Consider the following 16,015-nt stretch of genomic DNA (forward strand, 5'->3'; position numbering starts at 1 on the left):
TGGATGACGCGATACACCGCTACGAAAAAAATGGCGGAAGCTCCGGCCGGCAGAGTTACACCGTGTCATAACGGCATGCGATGCGAGCGAGCGTCAGCGTCAAAATCAGTTCCATTGCTTTATTTTCTATTGGACTGTCCTAACTGGCTGCAGCGACGCGGCGCATCGTTTTGAGCTGAACATTTGTCGGACGCCCTGCTTCTATTTTCTGTCGCTCGCGTTGAAAGCCGATTGAAAGCGCTGTAGGAAACGGTCACGGATGAGGAACGGCTGATCCAGTTAGTTGAAATGAGAAGTTCTGTTTCATTCCTTGCAGACTGCCAGTGGCAGTAAACAGAGTGGATATGTCTCCTCGCGCTCCGCGCAGGTCGAGATTTAATAACAACAGTGTCACGTGAGTGACGTGTAGGCTACCTGTGCGTCTATAAATACCGCCCGGTAGACTACATCCGGCCTCTTGAATCTTCTCGCTGTTAACCTGACGTACATCGCTGGTTAATCGCTCCGTAGATCCGTGTTTCGGATCTATATTTTCTGCAGGTTCGGGGAGGTAAGCTCAACTCTGGTTGGTGGTGTTTGACAGCCTGCCTGTGACTCTTGGTCGGAGCGCACGTTGTGCCCTCTAAGGCTGTGGCTGTCAAGCCATCTTACCTCTCCCTTTCTCCATCGGGAGGATCCGAGCGCCCGTGTGTCGGGCTGGCTCGCTCCCCAGCCACACAAACGGTCTTGAATTGTTTGTGCTGAGCTGATTCCTCCACATGCTAGATGTCCCAGCCGCGTTCAGTGGTCCGCCCACTGCTCTCGTCTGTTGGTTCCTAGCCTGGCTTGGTGAGTATTTTTTACTTAAGCTTTAAAAAAAAAAAAAAAAAAAAAAAAAAATATATATATATATATATATATATATATATATATATATATATATATATAAATTTTAAAAATATATATATATTAAAAAAAAAAAAAAAAAAAGCTAATCCAGAGGTTCCGGACGCGTTCTGTGGCGGCCACAGTTCTCGCTTGGATTGCCTGGCTCCACACTGAATTGTTTGGATTACGAACAGTGGTGTGAGGAGTCTGTTAGATGTTCTGATCGAGTCTCGGTTCTCGCCCAGATTTCCTAACTTGACCCTTTTATTTTTTGGAGGAAGCGATGATGGCTTGTACATCATGTGGCACTCTACTGTTGGTAGAGGATGGCCATGAATTGTGCCCCCAGTGTCTGGGGGTGGGGCACCTGAGGGAGGCCCTGTCTGACCCCTGCATCAACTGCAGCATTTTGCCGCTCTCGGTGAGAGAGGACCGGCTGCGTCAGGTGGAAGGCCTCCTCTTTAGGAGCGACCTCCCACCCTCTGGGCCCGCTCATGTCAGTGCAGGTTCCCGCAAAAAGCACCGGGACAAGCGCAGAGCGGGGCCCCATGACGAGCGCAGTGGCCCTACGCAGAAGAAGGCGAAGGATGCTCCCTCACGCAGTGAGATGGAGGATTTACGGGCTGAACTGGAGCAGCTTAAGGCCTTAGTGAGGGAGCGGGCTCTGCCCTCCCCACCTCTGGCGGTCCCCTGGGAGTCAGATTGTGGAGACGATGCTATGTCTACCAGGGCTTCAAACTCCATGTTTCAAGGCCGTGACAGTGTGTTTAGCTCTGGCGAGTATCCCTCCCCTGAGCTGCCGTGTCTGGTGGTTGACCCAGCTAGCATACAGGCAGAGGCTGGCTCGGAGACATCCCTCAGGAGCTCTGGGAGCACTGAGCTGGGAGAGGGCCCCTGCCCTTTGCAGGCAACACTACGTGTGGCCCTGGCTAAGGTCGGGCTGGATGATGCGCCCGCTGCCCAACCGGCGAGCAACCCATTCTTTCGCCGGACTCCTGTAGCCCCGCCCTTTGATGTCCCGCCCTCGCCTGCTTTTTTGCAGGAGCTGCGGCGCTGCTGGGCAGATCCAAAGGCGTTTGCCTACCATGGCAAGGATGCGAGGACTTTGGCCTCCATGCGCCAGGCGGAGCAACATGGCCTGGTTCACATACCTCCCGTGGACCCGTGTATCGCCTCACTGGTCCTTTCACCAGATGAGGCGCTCAAAGATAAGGCCCGCTGTCCTAGGCCTCAGTGCCGGGTAACGGATAGCCTTCTCTCGACGGCTTATGATGCGGCAGGCCGCATGGCTCGCATTGGGAACTCCCTCTCCGTGCTCCTCCTCGCCCAGTCCCAGATGTTGCAGTCGGAGCATGAGGGCGGGGAGTTGGGTGACACTAACGACGCTGCGCTCCAAGCCTTCGGGCTGATGACCAGAGAGCTTGGCCGCCTGATGTCCACCCTGGTGGTGACGCGGCGTCAGGTGTGGCTGGCGCAGGCACCCATGTCTGATGATTGCAGGCAGACGCTACGGAAGCTTCCGGTAGTGCCGGGCCAGTTGTTTGGGCCAGAGGCAGAACAGGCCTTGGAGCGCAGGAAGCAGTCGGGTCAGGCATCAGAGGCCTGGGGTCGTCGGAGTGCGAGCATGGGACCCCCAGCTCAGCACTCCAGGAGACGGGGCGCACAAGACCTGCGCCGCTCACATCCCCCGAGCCCCCCTCCGCAGCCCTGGCAGCACAGCCGGGTTGCTGGGGGTGGTGGGCGTCAGCCCAGGGGCGCACACCCTCCACCTCGCCGGTCTCAGCGGGTGCAGGGGCAACACCAGCGTCCCCCCAAACCCCCAAATAATCCTCGAGGCACTCTATGAGGGCCTCGGGCGGTGGGCAGGTTTTCACATCAGCACCTGGCCTATTGGGCAGCCCATTCTCCAGATGTATGGGTTTTGAGAACACTGTCCCAGGGCTACAGGTTGCAGTTCCGCCGCCGGCCCCCACCACCCTCCGGGGTCAGGGAAACCTCGGTCAGAGACCGCGGGAGGGCCCTGTGTTTGTCACAGGAGATAGCCAAACTCTTGGACAAAAAGGCCATCACAAGAGTTCACCCACATACACAGAGCAGTGGGTTTTACTCAACATACTTCCTCATTCCGAAGAAAGACACTTCTCTTCGGCCTGTGCTGGACCTTCGGGGTCTGAACCAGTACCTGAAGGTCCTCCCATTTCGGATGCTGCGTACACGCGACGTCCTTCAATCTGTCACTCCAGGGGAGTGGTTCACCTCCATAGACCTCAAGGACGCCTACTTTCACGTCCCAATACACCCAGACCACAGACGGTTTCTCAGTTTTGCCTTTCAAGGCCACGCCTACCAGTTCACCGTCCTGCCTTTCGGCCTGTCCCTGGCTCCTCGCATCTTCACCAGATGCATGAGGGCGGCCTTGACATCGCTATGCCTGTCGGGAGTAAAGATTCTCCCATATCTGGACGACTGGCTTATATGCGCCCCCTCGCTCCAGGAGGCGGAGCTGATGACATCCAGGGTCCTCACACATATCGAGGCTCTGGGCATGTCGGTAAATTGGGAGAAAAGCTTGTTGCGTCCTACGCAGCAGACCACCTTCATCGGCCTGTCCCTCGATTCCGTGTCAATGCAGGCACGCCTTACTGCAGAGCGGGCACAGCGGATTCAGGACCTGCTACGGTCCTTCCGCCTCGGGATGAGGTTGCCCGTCCACGCATGGCTCCGACTGCTGGGGATGCTGTCGGCGGCCTCGGCTGTGACACCTCTGGGGCTGCTGCACCTGCGCCCCCTGCAGATGTGGTTCAACAGCCTCCAGATGGACCCTCGCCTTCACAGGTGGGTCAAGGTCAAGGTTACCCACCAGTGCCTTATTCATCTCCACCGGTGGCGGGACAGCACCTTTCTATTGCACGGTGTTCCTCTCGGCTCAGTCCCTTCGAGGCGAGAGGTGGTGACAACAGATGCCTCACCTCAGGGTTGGGGTGCGGTATGGCAGAAGAGGTCAGTCCAGGGGGTTTGGGGCCCTCTGTGGCGGGGACGGCACATCAATGTCCTAGAACTCCGGACTGTCTACTTGGCGCTGAGGCACTTCTTGCCCTTTCTCAGGGGCAAGCATGTCCTCGTCCGGACAGACAACACTTCGACAGTGTTTCATGTCAACCACCAGGGGGGAACCAGGTCGCTGGACTCCCTGAACGAGGCCCGGAGGTTGTGGATGTGGGCTCATCCTCAATTGGCCTCCTTGAGGGCAATGCACCTCCCTGGCAGAGCCAACGTGGTGGCGGATTCCCTCTCACGCCGGCAGCTGCCCCCGGGGGACTGGCGGTTGCGAATGATTTGGGATCGATACGGGGAAGCCCGTGTGGATCTGTTCGCCTCGGAGTGTACGACTCATTGTCCACTGTGGTTCTCCTTGGCAGAGACCAGTGCCCCGCTCGGGATGGACGCTCTCGCCAACACTTGGCCGAGAGGCCTCCTTTATGCGTTCCCTCCGATTCCCCTGGTGATGCCCACGCTTCACAGGGTGAGATTATCAGGTCACAGGGTCCTCCTGGTGGCGCCCAAGTGGCCCTCGAGGATTTGGTTCTCCACGCTCCTCAGCCTGTTGGACGGGGAGCCTTGGCAGCTCCCAGTACGGTCGGACCTCCTGTCCCAGCTGGGCGGGGAGGTATGGCATCCCTCTCCGAGCCTTCTTCAACTCTGGGCCTGGCCGTTGAGAGGGAAGGGTCATTCTTGACGCACCTTGAGCCCTCGGTATGTGAGACCTTGCAGAATGCTAGAGCTCCTTCCACAAGAAGGGTGTATTCGCATTGCTGGGCCGCTTTCTCCTCCTGGTGCAGGGACGGGGGTTTTGACCCGATCTCCTGTCCGTTACAAATTGTACTGCGGTACCTGCAGTATCTGTTTGAGGCGGGCCGGGCGGCCTCGACCTTGAAGGTGCACGTAGCGGCTATTTCTGTCCACCATGGCCACATCGATGGTAGACCAGTTGGTGCGCATTACTGGGTGGCACAGTTTCTGCGAGGTGCCAGGAGACTGCGCCCCCCCAGAGTGCAGCGTGCAGCAGCATGGGACCTGCCGCTGGTCCTGCAGGCCTTGGGCGAGGCACCCTTTGAGCCTATGGCAGGGGGGTCCTTGAGGACGACGTCATGGAAGACCGCCTTTCTGTTGGCTGTTACGTCTGCCAAGCGTGTGAGCGAGCTCCACGCCCTTTCAGTCAGTCCTACGTGCCTTCGGTGGAAGGCAGACAGCTCAGGAGTGACCCTGTGGCCAAATGTCGCTTTCCTGCCAAAGGTGTTACCCCCTGACCATGCCAATCAGGCCATAGAGTTGGCAGCATACCATCCTCCCCCGTTTGAGTCCCGGCTGGAGGAGCGGGCTAATTTGCTGTGCCCAGTCCGGGCGTTGCAGCTCTACCTTCAGGCAACACAGAGCTTTCGACGCTCTGAGCAGTTGTTTGTGTGCTACAGGGGGGCGCACAAGGGCCGTGCCCTGTCGAAGCAACGTCTCTCCCACTGGATTGTTGAAGCAATCAAACAGGCTTATGACGTGGCAGGTAGACCTGCCCCTTCAGGCGTTGTCTGTCATTCCACCAGGGGTGTGGCCACTTCCTGGGCGGCAATGAGAGGGGTACCGTTGTCTGAGATCTGTGCAGCGGCATCCTGGACGGTGCCGTGCACCTTCTCCAGGTTCTATCGCCTTAACGTGGCCTCTGGGTCCACGCTGGCTTCGGCCGTTCTGCCTTTGGCTTCTGCGGCTGACCACTAGGTGGGTGTTGTTCCTCGTGACAGTGCTGGTATGAGTCATCCACTCTGTTTACTGCCACTGGCAGTCTGCAAGGAATGAAACAGAACGTAAGTTACGGATGTAACTATGGTTCTGTGAATTCCTGGATGACTGCCAGTCACACCGGTCACTCCGAACTTCCTGCGAGAAGATTCTGGGAGGCCGGATGTAGTCTACCGGGCGGTATTTATAGACGCACAGGTAGCCTACACGTCACTCACGTGACACTGTTGTTATTAAATCTCGACCTGCGCGGAGCGCGAGGAGACATATCCACTCTGTTTACTGCCACTGGCAGTCATCCAGGAATTCACAGAACCATAGTTACATCCGTAACTTACGTTATCTCTATGATTCCTCCTCATTTCACTACAAAAACCTCAATAAAGTGGCAGCTGCTGGAGGGAGATGGACAGAGAGCGTCTGATGTCACGCAGTGCTACGATAGTCGGACGCTCGCATGCAGTTAGGACACTGTAGTTGTGGGCGTGGTTTCGCATTTTGGTTACGTAACGACGGGAGCAGAATCTGAACGGCTCGTAGAAGTCACATCACACTGGACGGCTCATCCGGGCGGCTGTACAGACACTGCAGAATTTGGTTGCTTTCCTCCTTCTCTGAGTTGGCAGGCTGAGGGGAGACCACTTTATACGCAAGAAAAAACCTGTTTTTCATAATAGGTCCCCTTAAAGGAGCATGAGGCTCCTTTTAAGAAATGAGGCTCTATAGCCAGGGCTGCACATAATTATTTTGGTCTGGTGCTCAGAGGAGCCCCTGGATATGTGACTTGGGGCTCCAAAAACGCGGTGACCCGTCTCGCCGGATCGATAAAAGAGGGATGCAGGAATAAGTTATAGGCAAAACGATATTTATTCACTTATAAAGATGAATTAACAAATTATGGTGCGTGTTAGTCTGTAGAGTCAGTATAAGTAAGTTACAGTTTTTATCGGCCAGATTGGGATGCTCACGGCATATTTTGCACCTAGGGTTGCCACCTTTCAGAAATAGAAATAAAGGACGCCCCGATTTCAGCAGCGCAGGAGCCAAAAAAAAGCCCCAAAACTTCTAAACTGCATAAGAATGCGTTTATTTTATATGAAAAAACGTGTTCTTTAATAGCATTGAACTTGCATGACTGTACAGACAGCCAACCATATAGCAGCTGAAATAGCCGCCTATGCTATGCATGTCCACATCAAGGTGTAGAATATTGCTTCTGGTGAAGAATATGGTGCAAAAGTTAACTTATTTCAATAATTCAACTAGAATATGGTGCAAAAGTTAACTTATTTCAATAATTCAACTAGAATATGGTGTAAAAGTTAATTTATTTCAATAATTCAACTTAAAAGGTGAAACTAATATATTACCTAGTCTTATTACATGCAAAGCAAGATATGTTGAACCTTTATTTGTTATAATTTTGATGATGGAATTGTTTATTGATTTCATAAATTAATTTATTTTTTATTTGGGGTTTTCATAAACTTTGAGCCATAATCAGAGAGCAGCGTCTTGCTGGTGCAGGAAACTGCTGCATGCACTGACGGACACTGGCTGATTTATGGTTCCGCGTTGCACCAACGCAGAGCTTACGGGGTAGGATACGCGGGAGCGCGAACGTACGGTGCGCGTCGTCGCGTAACATCTTGCAGCCACTTCTCGGCGAACACATGTTTTCTGTTCGGGTAGTGGTTTAGTTTGGCGTCTCTTTGTAGTTGGTGGTGGTGGAACGCCAAAATAATTACTTAATGGCGCTTGCTTCTTGGACATTTTGACGAGACGTGTCGGGGTTTGTTCAGTAAAGCTGATCCTTACCTCTCTTCCTGCCCAACCCACCGCTGCAATTAGCATGGAGGGGGAGTAAGGACGCGCTGTGATTGGCCAGTACAAACTTTGAGTGGCAGTTCTGGGGAAAAGCTCTCGCAATAGATTTTTTAATATTATTATTCTGGTCTGGCCACAACCAATAATATGAGCCCCAGCTGTTGGTACGCAAAAGCGCTTCGCAGCACAAGATTGACAGCGCACTGTGGATTTTGACGGCGCATGCGCTCTGGCGGCCCACTTATGTGCAGCCCTGTCTATAGCGCCACCCTTCACCACGACGGCCGTCGGGGGTACTGCAGCCAACAGTGAAGCCGGCACGGGAGAACGGGGAGAACGTGCATGCAGCGTCATGTGACGTCACATCCGCAGGACAGTGCGGGAAATTCGGGACCGGAATTGCAGGACATTTTGCAGCACACAGACTGTTCAAGGCAACGGAGAGATACACTAATGCCGCTTTCGCACTAGGACTAACTTGGCCCGACTCGGCGCGGCGCGGCTTTACACGGCCCCACACGTGTGTTTTCGCACTGCCAGGGGAGAAGCGGGCAGGTTTGGGTGAAGCTGCTGTGACGTACTCGATTGCGCAACACCTTTGTTCATGTCGGCGCAGATGAGAAATCAGCTGGAGCCGGGAGCGGCTGAGAGTAAAACAGCCCGTCTACATAGGGCTGGGCGGTATACCGGTTCATACCGAATACCGGTGTTTATTTTTCTTATGATATGAATTTTTCATATACCGTAATACCGGTGAGTATGTAGAGTAACGTACACAACGTTGGGAACGCGGCGCGGCGGAACGTAGCGCCGCTGGACACTGTTTGTGAGGGGACTGTTTAGCAGTAGTGATGCACCGATTGTTCGGTAACCGGAATTGTTCGGCCGAAAATGGCAAAAAAACACTTTCAGTGTTCGGTGGAATAAGTGGGGAAAAAAACGTGTGATATTGTGATATAAGGAAATAGACTGGCCGCTCCCGTACCGGTTGCGCACCACAAACATAAATCGTTCTCGCGCTGATTCCCGCTTCCTGATTCAAACGTCTGACGGCCCCGCCCTCCGACCAATCACTGGCGCGGAGGGTGGTGACGTCAGAAATAGTCCCTGCTCAGCCCGCAAAGAACCTGGCTGAAATGGTTACAGAAAAAAGTACCGACTTGGAGCGGCTCTACCCGTCTCAGCCCTAGTGCGAAAGCGCAAAACGGGTAGAACCGAGCTGAGGTGGTACCAGTGCAAAAGCGGCATAGAGGGCTCATTCTTTTTGGTTTGGAACGCTTCATCTGACCTTATTACTAGAAAACTTAAAACGTTTCATAAATCCTGCCTCAATCCTGCCTCAAGCTCCTTTAAGGGTTAACAACTCAGTGTTGTCATTGTTCCAATCCCAAGCTAAGACAAACTGGAAAAGCTGTATCAGATATGAGCATACAATGTGAATTATCAGTATTGAACAAGAGGATAAAATCCACCTCCAATTACATCCATTAGTCCAAATAAAACTGGAGTTGATTGGTAAACACTCATTGCAATCAAAGAAAGTCACATGATCTCACCTCATGTTGTCATACCCGTGCTAAATCAATATGCTGAGCATGAAGATGATCTCTAAGTCAGATTGGTTAGGGTACAAGTTAACAACAACAGCATTGTTAACAAACAGCAGACATGTCAAAGACAGTGAGAGACAAGGAAAGGCAGCAAGGTTAAAACACGGGAGAAGGGTTTCATACTGGTTTACCATTAAGATGATGGCATGAGAAATGGTGTAGGTGTGATTCTGAAGGAGTATGTAAAGCGTGATCTGGAGGTTAAGAGAGTGGGTGATGGAGGAAAGGCTTGATGAGCATGAAAACAGAAACTGGGAGGTGTAATGATGAATATTGCCTGTGCTTTTATGGCCCACAAGTAGGTTGGAGTGGGAACAGAAAGAGAATTTCTGAAGTGAATGAGATGAAGTGGCAAAGAGTATCTATGGAGGAGACTTTAATAATCATGTTAGTGAAGACGAAATAAGGAAGTGATAGGAAAGTATAGCATTATGGTCAGGAGTGTGGGAGGATATGTGGCTGTCAGTTTTACAAAGATCATGGGAATGCCTGTGGTGAATACATGTTTGAAGATGAAGCTGGGGGGGCACACAGGTGGGCTGCAGTTTTTGCTGCTGATGCAATCGGAGAGAATAAGGGAGGAGCCTGGCAGCACGGGTTTGTAGGTAGTATGTAGAATGACATTGGTTGTACACAGTATTCGAGTTGTAAAAACAAATCAGGGGGGGTGGTGGATTTTATCATATGGGGACAGATAATTTGTGCTGATTACAAATAATATAATATATTACAAATAATAGCACTGACCAAAACAGCTTGAATGACACAGGAATGACATAGCAGCAGATAAATGCAGCCTTCTGTAAGCTTTAAATATCCACTGGGCTTACATCAAATACATCAAAACACAACAATAAAAAACTGTTTTCTGAACTTATCAATATGACTCTGTCCTTCACAGGATAAGTAAAATGGATCACTGCAAAAACTCAAAATATTAACAAGAATATTTGTCTTATTTCTAGTTAAAATGTCTCATTTTAGTAAAAAAAAATCTCATTACACTTAAAACAAGACTCATCACTGGAAAAAACAACAATTTTCACCTGTTTCAAGTAGATTTTCACTTGAAATAAGTAGAATAATCTGCCAGTGGAACAAGATTTTTTTGCTTGTAAAGAGAAGATAAATCTTGTCCCACTGGCAGATTTTTCTACTTATTTCAAGTGAAAATTTACTTGAAACAGGTGAAAATTGTCAAACAAGTTATTTTTCTGGTGATGACTCTAAAGGCCTGATTTACTAAAGGTTTGCGTGTGTTAAAACCTGTGCAAACTTGACAGCACCCGCAAACCAATGTGCGAGCTGATCTACTAACGGCGTGCAAAGAGGATTGCGTCTCTGAAATCCGCAGAATAGCACACGCAATCCATTTAGTACTTTTGCCCTGATGAATAATCAATATGGGGCGTAACCGCCAGAGAGCGCTAAATACTCGGAGGGGAAGATGCAAATAAGTTAATAATAAGTATATAATAAGATGCAAATAAGTTAATAAGTTAATTCGCCTGAATTATGGTCTGCGTTAAATCGACGGCGTAGGGTCGCGGTGCGGTGTGCGTCGCCGCGTACCCTACGCCGTCGGTTCTGCGTTGGTGTGACGCGGAACCATAAATCAGCCTTTAGTGTGCGCTCTGTGCGCGGTTCTGAACACTTCTCTTCTTTCGGATGATGGTCCCGTCTGTCACACATTTACTGTCAGTGTTTGCTATATAATATATAATATTTGCAATATACTGTGGACATCTGAATAAAAACTTAACTCATAAATAGATTGAATCAAAGCGCTCTCCAGCTCTGTGTCTGATTGTCTTTTTCTCCTCAGATCATGCCGAGCACGTGGTCACGTAAACCCGACCAATTAAATATTAAAATCAAATTCAGTCCTGTGGCCCGTTTTTCTATTTCGTATTTTTGATCTGTGCCTAAAATTGAAATATGAAAAACCAGACGTTTTTCCGTTTTTTGTGTTATAATAAAAAACTAATAACAACATAACCACTTTTTCATGTTTTGGTTTTTGATTGGAAAGAACGAATGATACACGGATTCATCCAGACTCTCCATGGCGCAAAGTTTGCGCTAGCAAACCCTAAGACACGCAACACCTCATTTAAATACTGCTGTTTGCACCTGTTAGTTGATCACCCGCAAACCACACGCAAACAGCACGCGCAAACTTTTTCAGTGCACATGCAATTTAGTACTCTTTATTTAGGATCTTAGTAAATCGGGCCCTAAATGTTGAAATAGCAGTAAAACCAAATTCATTGATGAAATGACATAAGGGATGGAAAGGGGGGATGGCAGTTTTACAGGGGGGATGATTTTGACTGTTTTTATTTCAGGGGGGGATGCCACCCCCCCTCATCCCCCCTCAACTTCAGTACTGCTTGTACAAAAGAGGAAAAGAGAGAAGGGAGAGCTGAAGATCAAATGGTAAAAGTCCATGAAGGAAAGCACCCCTCTGTCTCCATCAGCTGCCAAAGACTGGGAGGAGGGAGTGGTGGTAAGGGTAAAATAAATGAACCCTTACAACGTCCTTGATGAATCCCACATGTCTTGCTGCCTCTAGACCCACAACTGTCTTTGATTCGAACGTGTTTTCCAACCTGGTCAAGCCCCACAGGCTGCAAGAGGCTTTCTACATATATGCTAACCTACATACAGACCTCTTTGGACTCTTTACCCGTTTCCTTTCTCCCTACTTTCTCAATAAAGGCCACAAGTGCCACAAAAACCCTAAAAAAACAGGCTCTGCATGGTAGCAAAAAAAACTCCCAGTAACTGGGCAACTACTGCAAATGTTAAAAAATGATCTGGAGGGAGGAAAGATAATAGGGAAACTTTGTGGGGGCATGAGGAAGCTCAGGTATACGAGTATATGAGATGTGAGGCTATATAGTATAAGTAGGAAAATGTTAACAGCAAAGAAATTGGATATCAAGAGAGATTAAGAAAGTGGGAATACAAAAAAATGCAACATAAAGGCAAAGAGTGAGAAGGCAAAGGTTAAACAAGAGGCGTAGAGTTGCATCAGAAGTTGAAACCTGAGGATGGAGACAAAGATCTGTATGGACTGGCTGGAGAGAGAGATGAAGATGGAAACTATGTTGCAACAGATTAGGCCAAGGAGGAAAGAACACGTTGGAGAACTGATGTATGAAGGAAGTAACAAAGAAAAAGAAGAATGACTTCCAGGTGAAAGTCAGAGGCACCAATGATGAGCCCTGCTTTTCTTCTGCTCTGCATGATGGGATTATCGTTTGGAAATATTGGCATATGAAGTCAGACAGAAAGTGGTATGATGTTTGCAAATGCTGTAATCTGTAGTGAGAGAAGTTAGTTAGTTAGTTATGAATCATTATTTCGGCTTGTACACATTTTTTGCATAACAAGATGAAAAGGTAAAAAAAAAAACAACATTTCTTTTGCCGAAAAGGTGTAGCAGAAGCCGTAGCTTATAGTGCCTACCCTTTTTTCTTATGATCAGCATAAATATGAGACATTAACTTTACTCCGTGGAAACAAACAATACATAAAGAAGACAAAAATAAGTAAGACAAAATATAAAATTGACGTTTCACATTCTAGAATGTTTAAGATAGTATACTTTATAATTATAGTGTTTTATATTTATTTACAGTATTTTCTTTAAACATTTCCTTAAACTTGAAGATAGAACTAGACATTTTTAGGTTGTTGTCACAACTATTCCATATTTCTCTAGCCTTAACTGATGTACATCTCTTTTTAATATTAGTTCTTGCTGTCGTCGTCTCAAACATGAGTTTCCCCCTCAGGTCATAGCGGGTTTCTTTTATCTGGAACAATTCCTGAATGCAGTTTGGAAGCAGTTTCTGCTGGGCTTTAAAAGGCAAATAAAACAGTTTTCTGCTCTACTATATCATGGAATTTTAGAGTATTATATTTAATAAAAAGATTATTTGATGGTTTATAATAGTCAGATCTATTAATTATCCTTAAGGCTCTTTTCTGTAACAGGGTTTATATTTGTTTTATAGGTGTTACCCCATACCTCCACACAATAAGTCATGTATGGAACTATGAGTGAGTTATACATCAAAAACTGTGCTCTTTGACAGAAAAAATAATTTGTTTTATTTAATATTGCTAGGGTTTTAGACATTTTTGATTTTACACTATTTATATGTGATTTCCAGCTAAGTTTATCATCAATTATTACCCCCAGGAACTTATTTTCATATACTCTTTCTATTTCCATACTACTCATTTTAATTGTTATTTGATTTTTTTTTTCTAGTGCCAAAAATTATGAACTTAGTTTTAGTTATGTGTGGGAACAGTTAGGGGAAGAAAGAACTACGGACAGGTGGAGAAGTCCTCTCAGGTGAGGAGGAATGATGAGGGAATGGGAGACGGTTGAAGCAAAACAGCTGATCTATGTGTCAAAGAAAACGAAACAGGGGAACAGCAAGGATGCAACAAGAAGGAGGTGAAAAAGTTGCAGAAATACTTCAGCTCAGCTGTATGGAAAGTTAAGAAAAGAGGTGAAAAGGAACAGGTTGAGTGGATGAGGAAGAGTGCAACATTACCTCAGCTCATCCAGTGTCAGACTGTTGAATCTCAGCAGCCGATCGGCACAAGGAGTTTCTATAAGATAGGCAAGGCAAGGCAAATGTATTTATAAAGCACATTTCACATGATGAGCATGGACTCAATGTGCTCAAAATACATAAACAAACAAACAAACAAACAAAATTACAAGTTTACAATAACAAAAATAGATAACAAGTATGACAAGAGAAAAACAATAATAACAACCATAATTCCATTTTAACAAAAGTGCGATCACCCTGCCAACCATGTAGAGTTTAATGAAACGCCTGTGCAAAAAGCTACGTTTTTAGTCTGCTTTTGAAAGAGGGCACTGTTGGAGCAGAACTTAGTTCCTGCAGAGAGGAATTCCAGAGAGAGTAGTAGTGACTGAAAGCACCATGAACAGATCTAGTGTTAAATCTAGGTATGATAAACTCTTATTTGATGATCTAAGGCAGTGTCTCCCAACCTGGGGTCCGGGCCCCCCCGGGGGTGCGCTAGAGATCTCTGGGGGGCCACTAAGCTTTGTCTGCTTTGAAATTATGCAGTTGTAAAAATTATATTTGCGCACGAGTCATTCAAGACATTGTTAGGAATAATTTATGAATGTCTTGAATATTTTTTCTGTTTTTTATACACTGGTGACAAACACAGCAAATTATTTCATTACTTATTATTAAATCATTACTCAACATTTAATCTACTCCGACAGGTTGTTAAAGGAAAAATGTTAAAAAATGTTGGTCTCATATTAGAAGAGACATTTGTCAGAAATATTTTTATGTCCTTTTATGTCCTTTTGTGCGTATTTTATACATTGGTGACATAAGAGAAAAACAAATTCATAGAGTAAACCGAAGAGAAATGTATAAAAAAAAACATAATTAATGTTCATTTTTTCAATTAAAGACTATTTTGGTGCTAGTACGTACGGGTCGGGGGGGCCTGGCTGGTCTTAGACACAAGTAGGGGGGGAATAAGGAAAAAAGGTTGGGAACCCCTGACCTAAGGGATCTGTCCAGTATGTATTCAGCATGTCAATCATGTAGGAGGGAGCTAAACCATTCATAGATTTAAAGACAATAAGAAGTACTTTAAAATCTACTCTTTGTTTAACAGAGAGCCAGTAAAGAGAGGATAAAACAGGAGTGATGTGTTCACACCTCCTGGTTTTGGTTAGAATTCTGGCTGCAGCATTTTGAATAAGCTGGAGTTTATGTAACACTTGCTTTGTCAGTCCTGCAAAAAGTGCATTGCAATAATCTAATCTACTGGAGATAAAGGCATGAAGCAGCTTTTCAGAGTCTGATTGTGACAGAAAGCATCTTACTTTAGATATATTTCTAAGATGATAGAAGGCAGTCCTGGAGATATTAGCTATGTGTTTCTGGAAGTTAAGATCAGCATCTAAAATAACAGTTTTTGACAAGCTCACAAGGTTTTACTGACAGAGGAGTTAACAAAGGGAGAATATGTTGCCTCAGAGCACTTGGACCAATTAAAATAATCTGTTTTTCCTTCATTTAGCTGTAAAAGGTTTGTTGCCATCCAATACTAGATATCTGTGATAAGAGTCTTCAGGTTAACAGCACTCAGCAAACACACCAAAGCAGAACTGAGAAGGTTGTTTCTCTCACCAGGTGTTTGTGTTGGTAATGTGTCATTCGGGGAGTGAAGTCCGATGACATCTGGACTCAACCTCGCAATAAAGTCCTCGGTATTGCTTATAATCATGGACAGTAAATGTTACGCTCATAAAACAACAACTGGCTACTAAAAACAGCTAGAAGGCTGATTGTAAACAGAAAGTCACCATGAAAACGAAGTGAATTCCTGTCATGCATTCATTCTATATATATATATATATATATATATTTGGCTGCTGCTTCACGTTAACAGTTCATTAAATGTCAAGTTGTCGAAGTTAAACGAAAAAGTCGATTGATAAATTGCTCCTTTCAGACAAAAAAATAGTTTGGAAAGAGCATTAGCGCCCATTCTTTCAAATCTTCTTTTCTTCTTCTTCTGTTTTATTGGCGGATTGCAACCAACTTTATGGTGCATACCGCCCCCTACTGTACAAGAGTGCGTAACATCATTTCATTTAGCCTGTTTTTTAAATTTTATTTATCAGCCTAGTGTCTTTTAAGAAATGAATTAGTGCCTTTCTGGTGATTTCAACCAGAGGTGTCAAGTAACGAAGTACAAATACTTCGTTACCTTACTTAAGTAGAAATTTTGGTTATCTCTACTTCACTGGAGTAATTATTTAGACGACTTTTTACTTTTACTCCTTACATTTTCACGCAATTATCTGTACTTTTTACTCCTTACATTTTAAA

The 16,015-nt window shown here is 46.7% G+C and overlaps 1 protein-coding gene across 4 annotated transcripts in view; it reads right to left on the bottom strand.

Moving 5' to 3' along the window:
• LOC133451156 (coiled-coil domain-containing protein 158-like) overlaps positions 1–15,524 on the bottom strand; it is a 35,062-nt gene extending 19,538 nt beyond the window's left edge. For all 4 annotated transcript variants that reach the window (XM_061730113.1, XM_061730110.1, XM_061730111.1 and 1 more), the window contains exons 1-2: positions 15,311–15,524; positions 13,670–13,727 (exon numbers count right to left, since the gene is read on the bottom strand). In XM_061730113.1, coding sequence (XP_061586097.1) covers positions 13,670–13,727; positions 15,311–15,407 — 155 coding nt within the window. In that variant the 5' untranslated portion in view covers positions 15,408–15,524. The remainder of the gene's footprint in view (positions 1–13,669; positions 13,728–15,310) is intronic.
• Positions 15,525–16,015: the final 491 nt, after the last annotated feature.

This window comes from Cololabis saira, chromosome 9 (assembly GCF_033807715.1).
Source record: "Cololabis saira isolate AMF1-May2022 chromosome 9, fColSai1.1, whole genome shotgun sequence".
Classification (NCBI taxonomy): domain Eukaryota; kingdom Metazoa; phylum Chordata; class Actinopteri; order Beloniformes; family Belonidae; genus Cololabis; species Cololabis saira.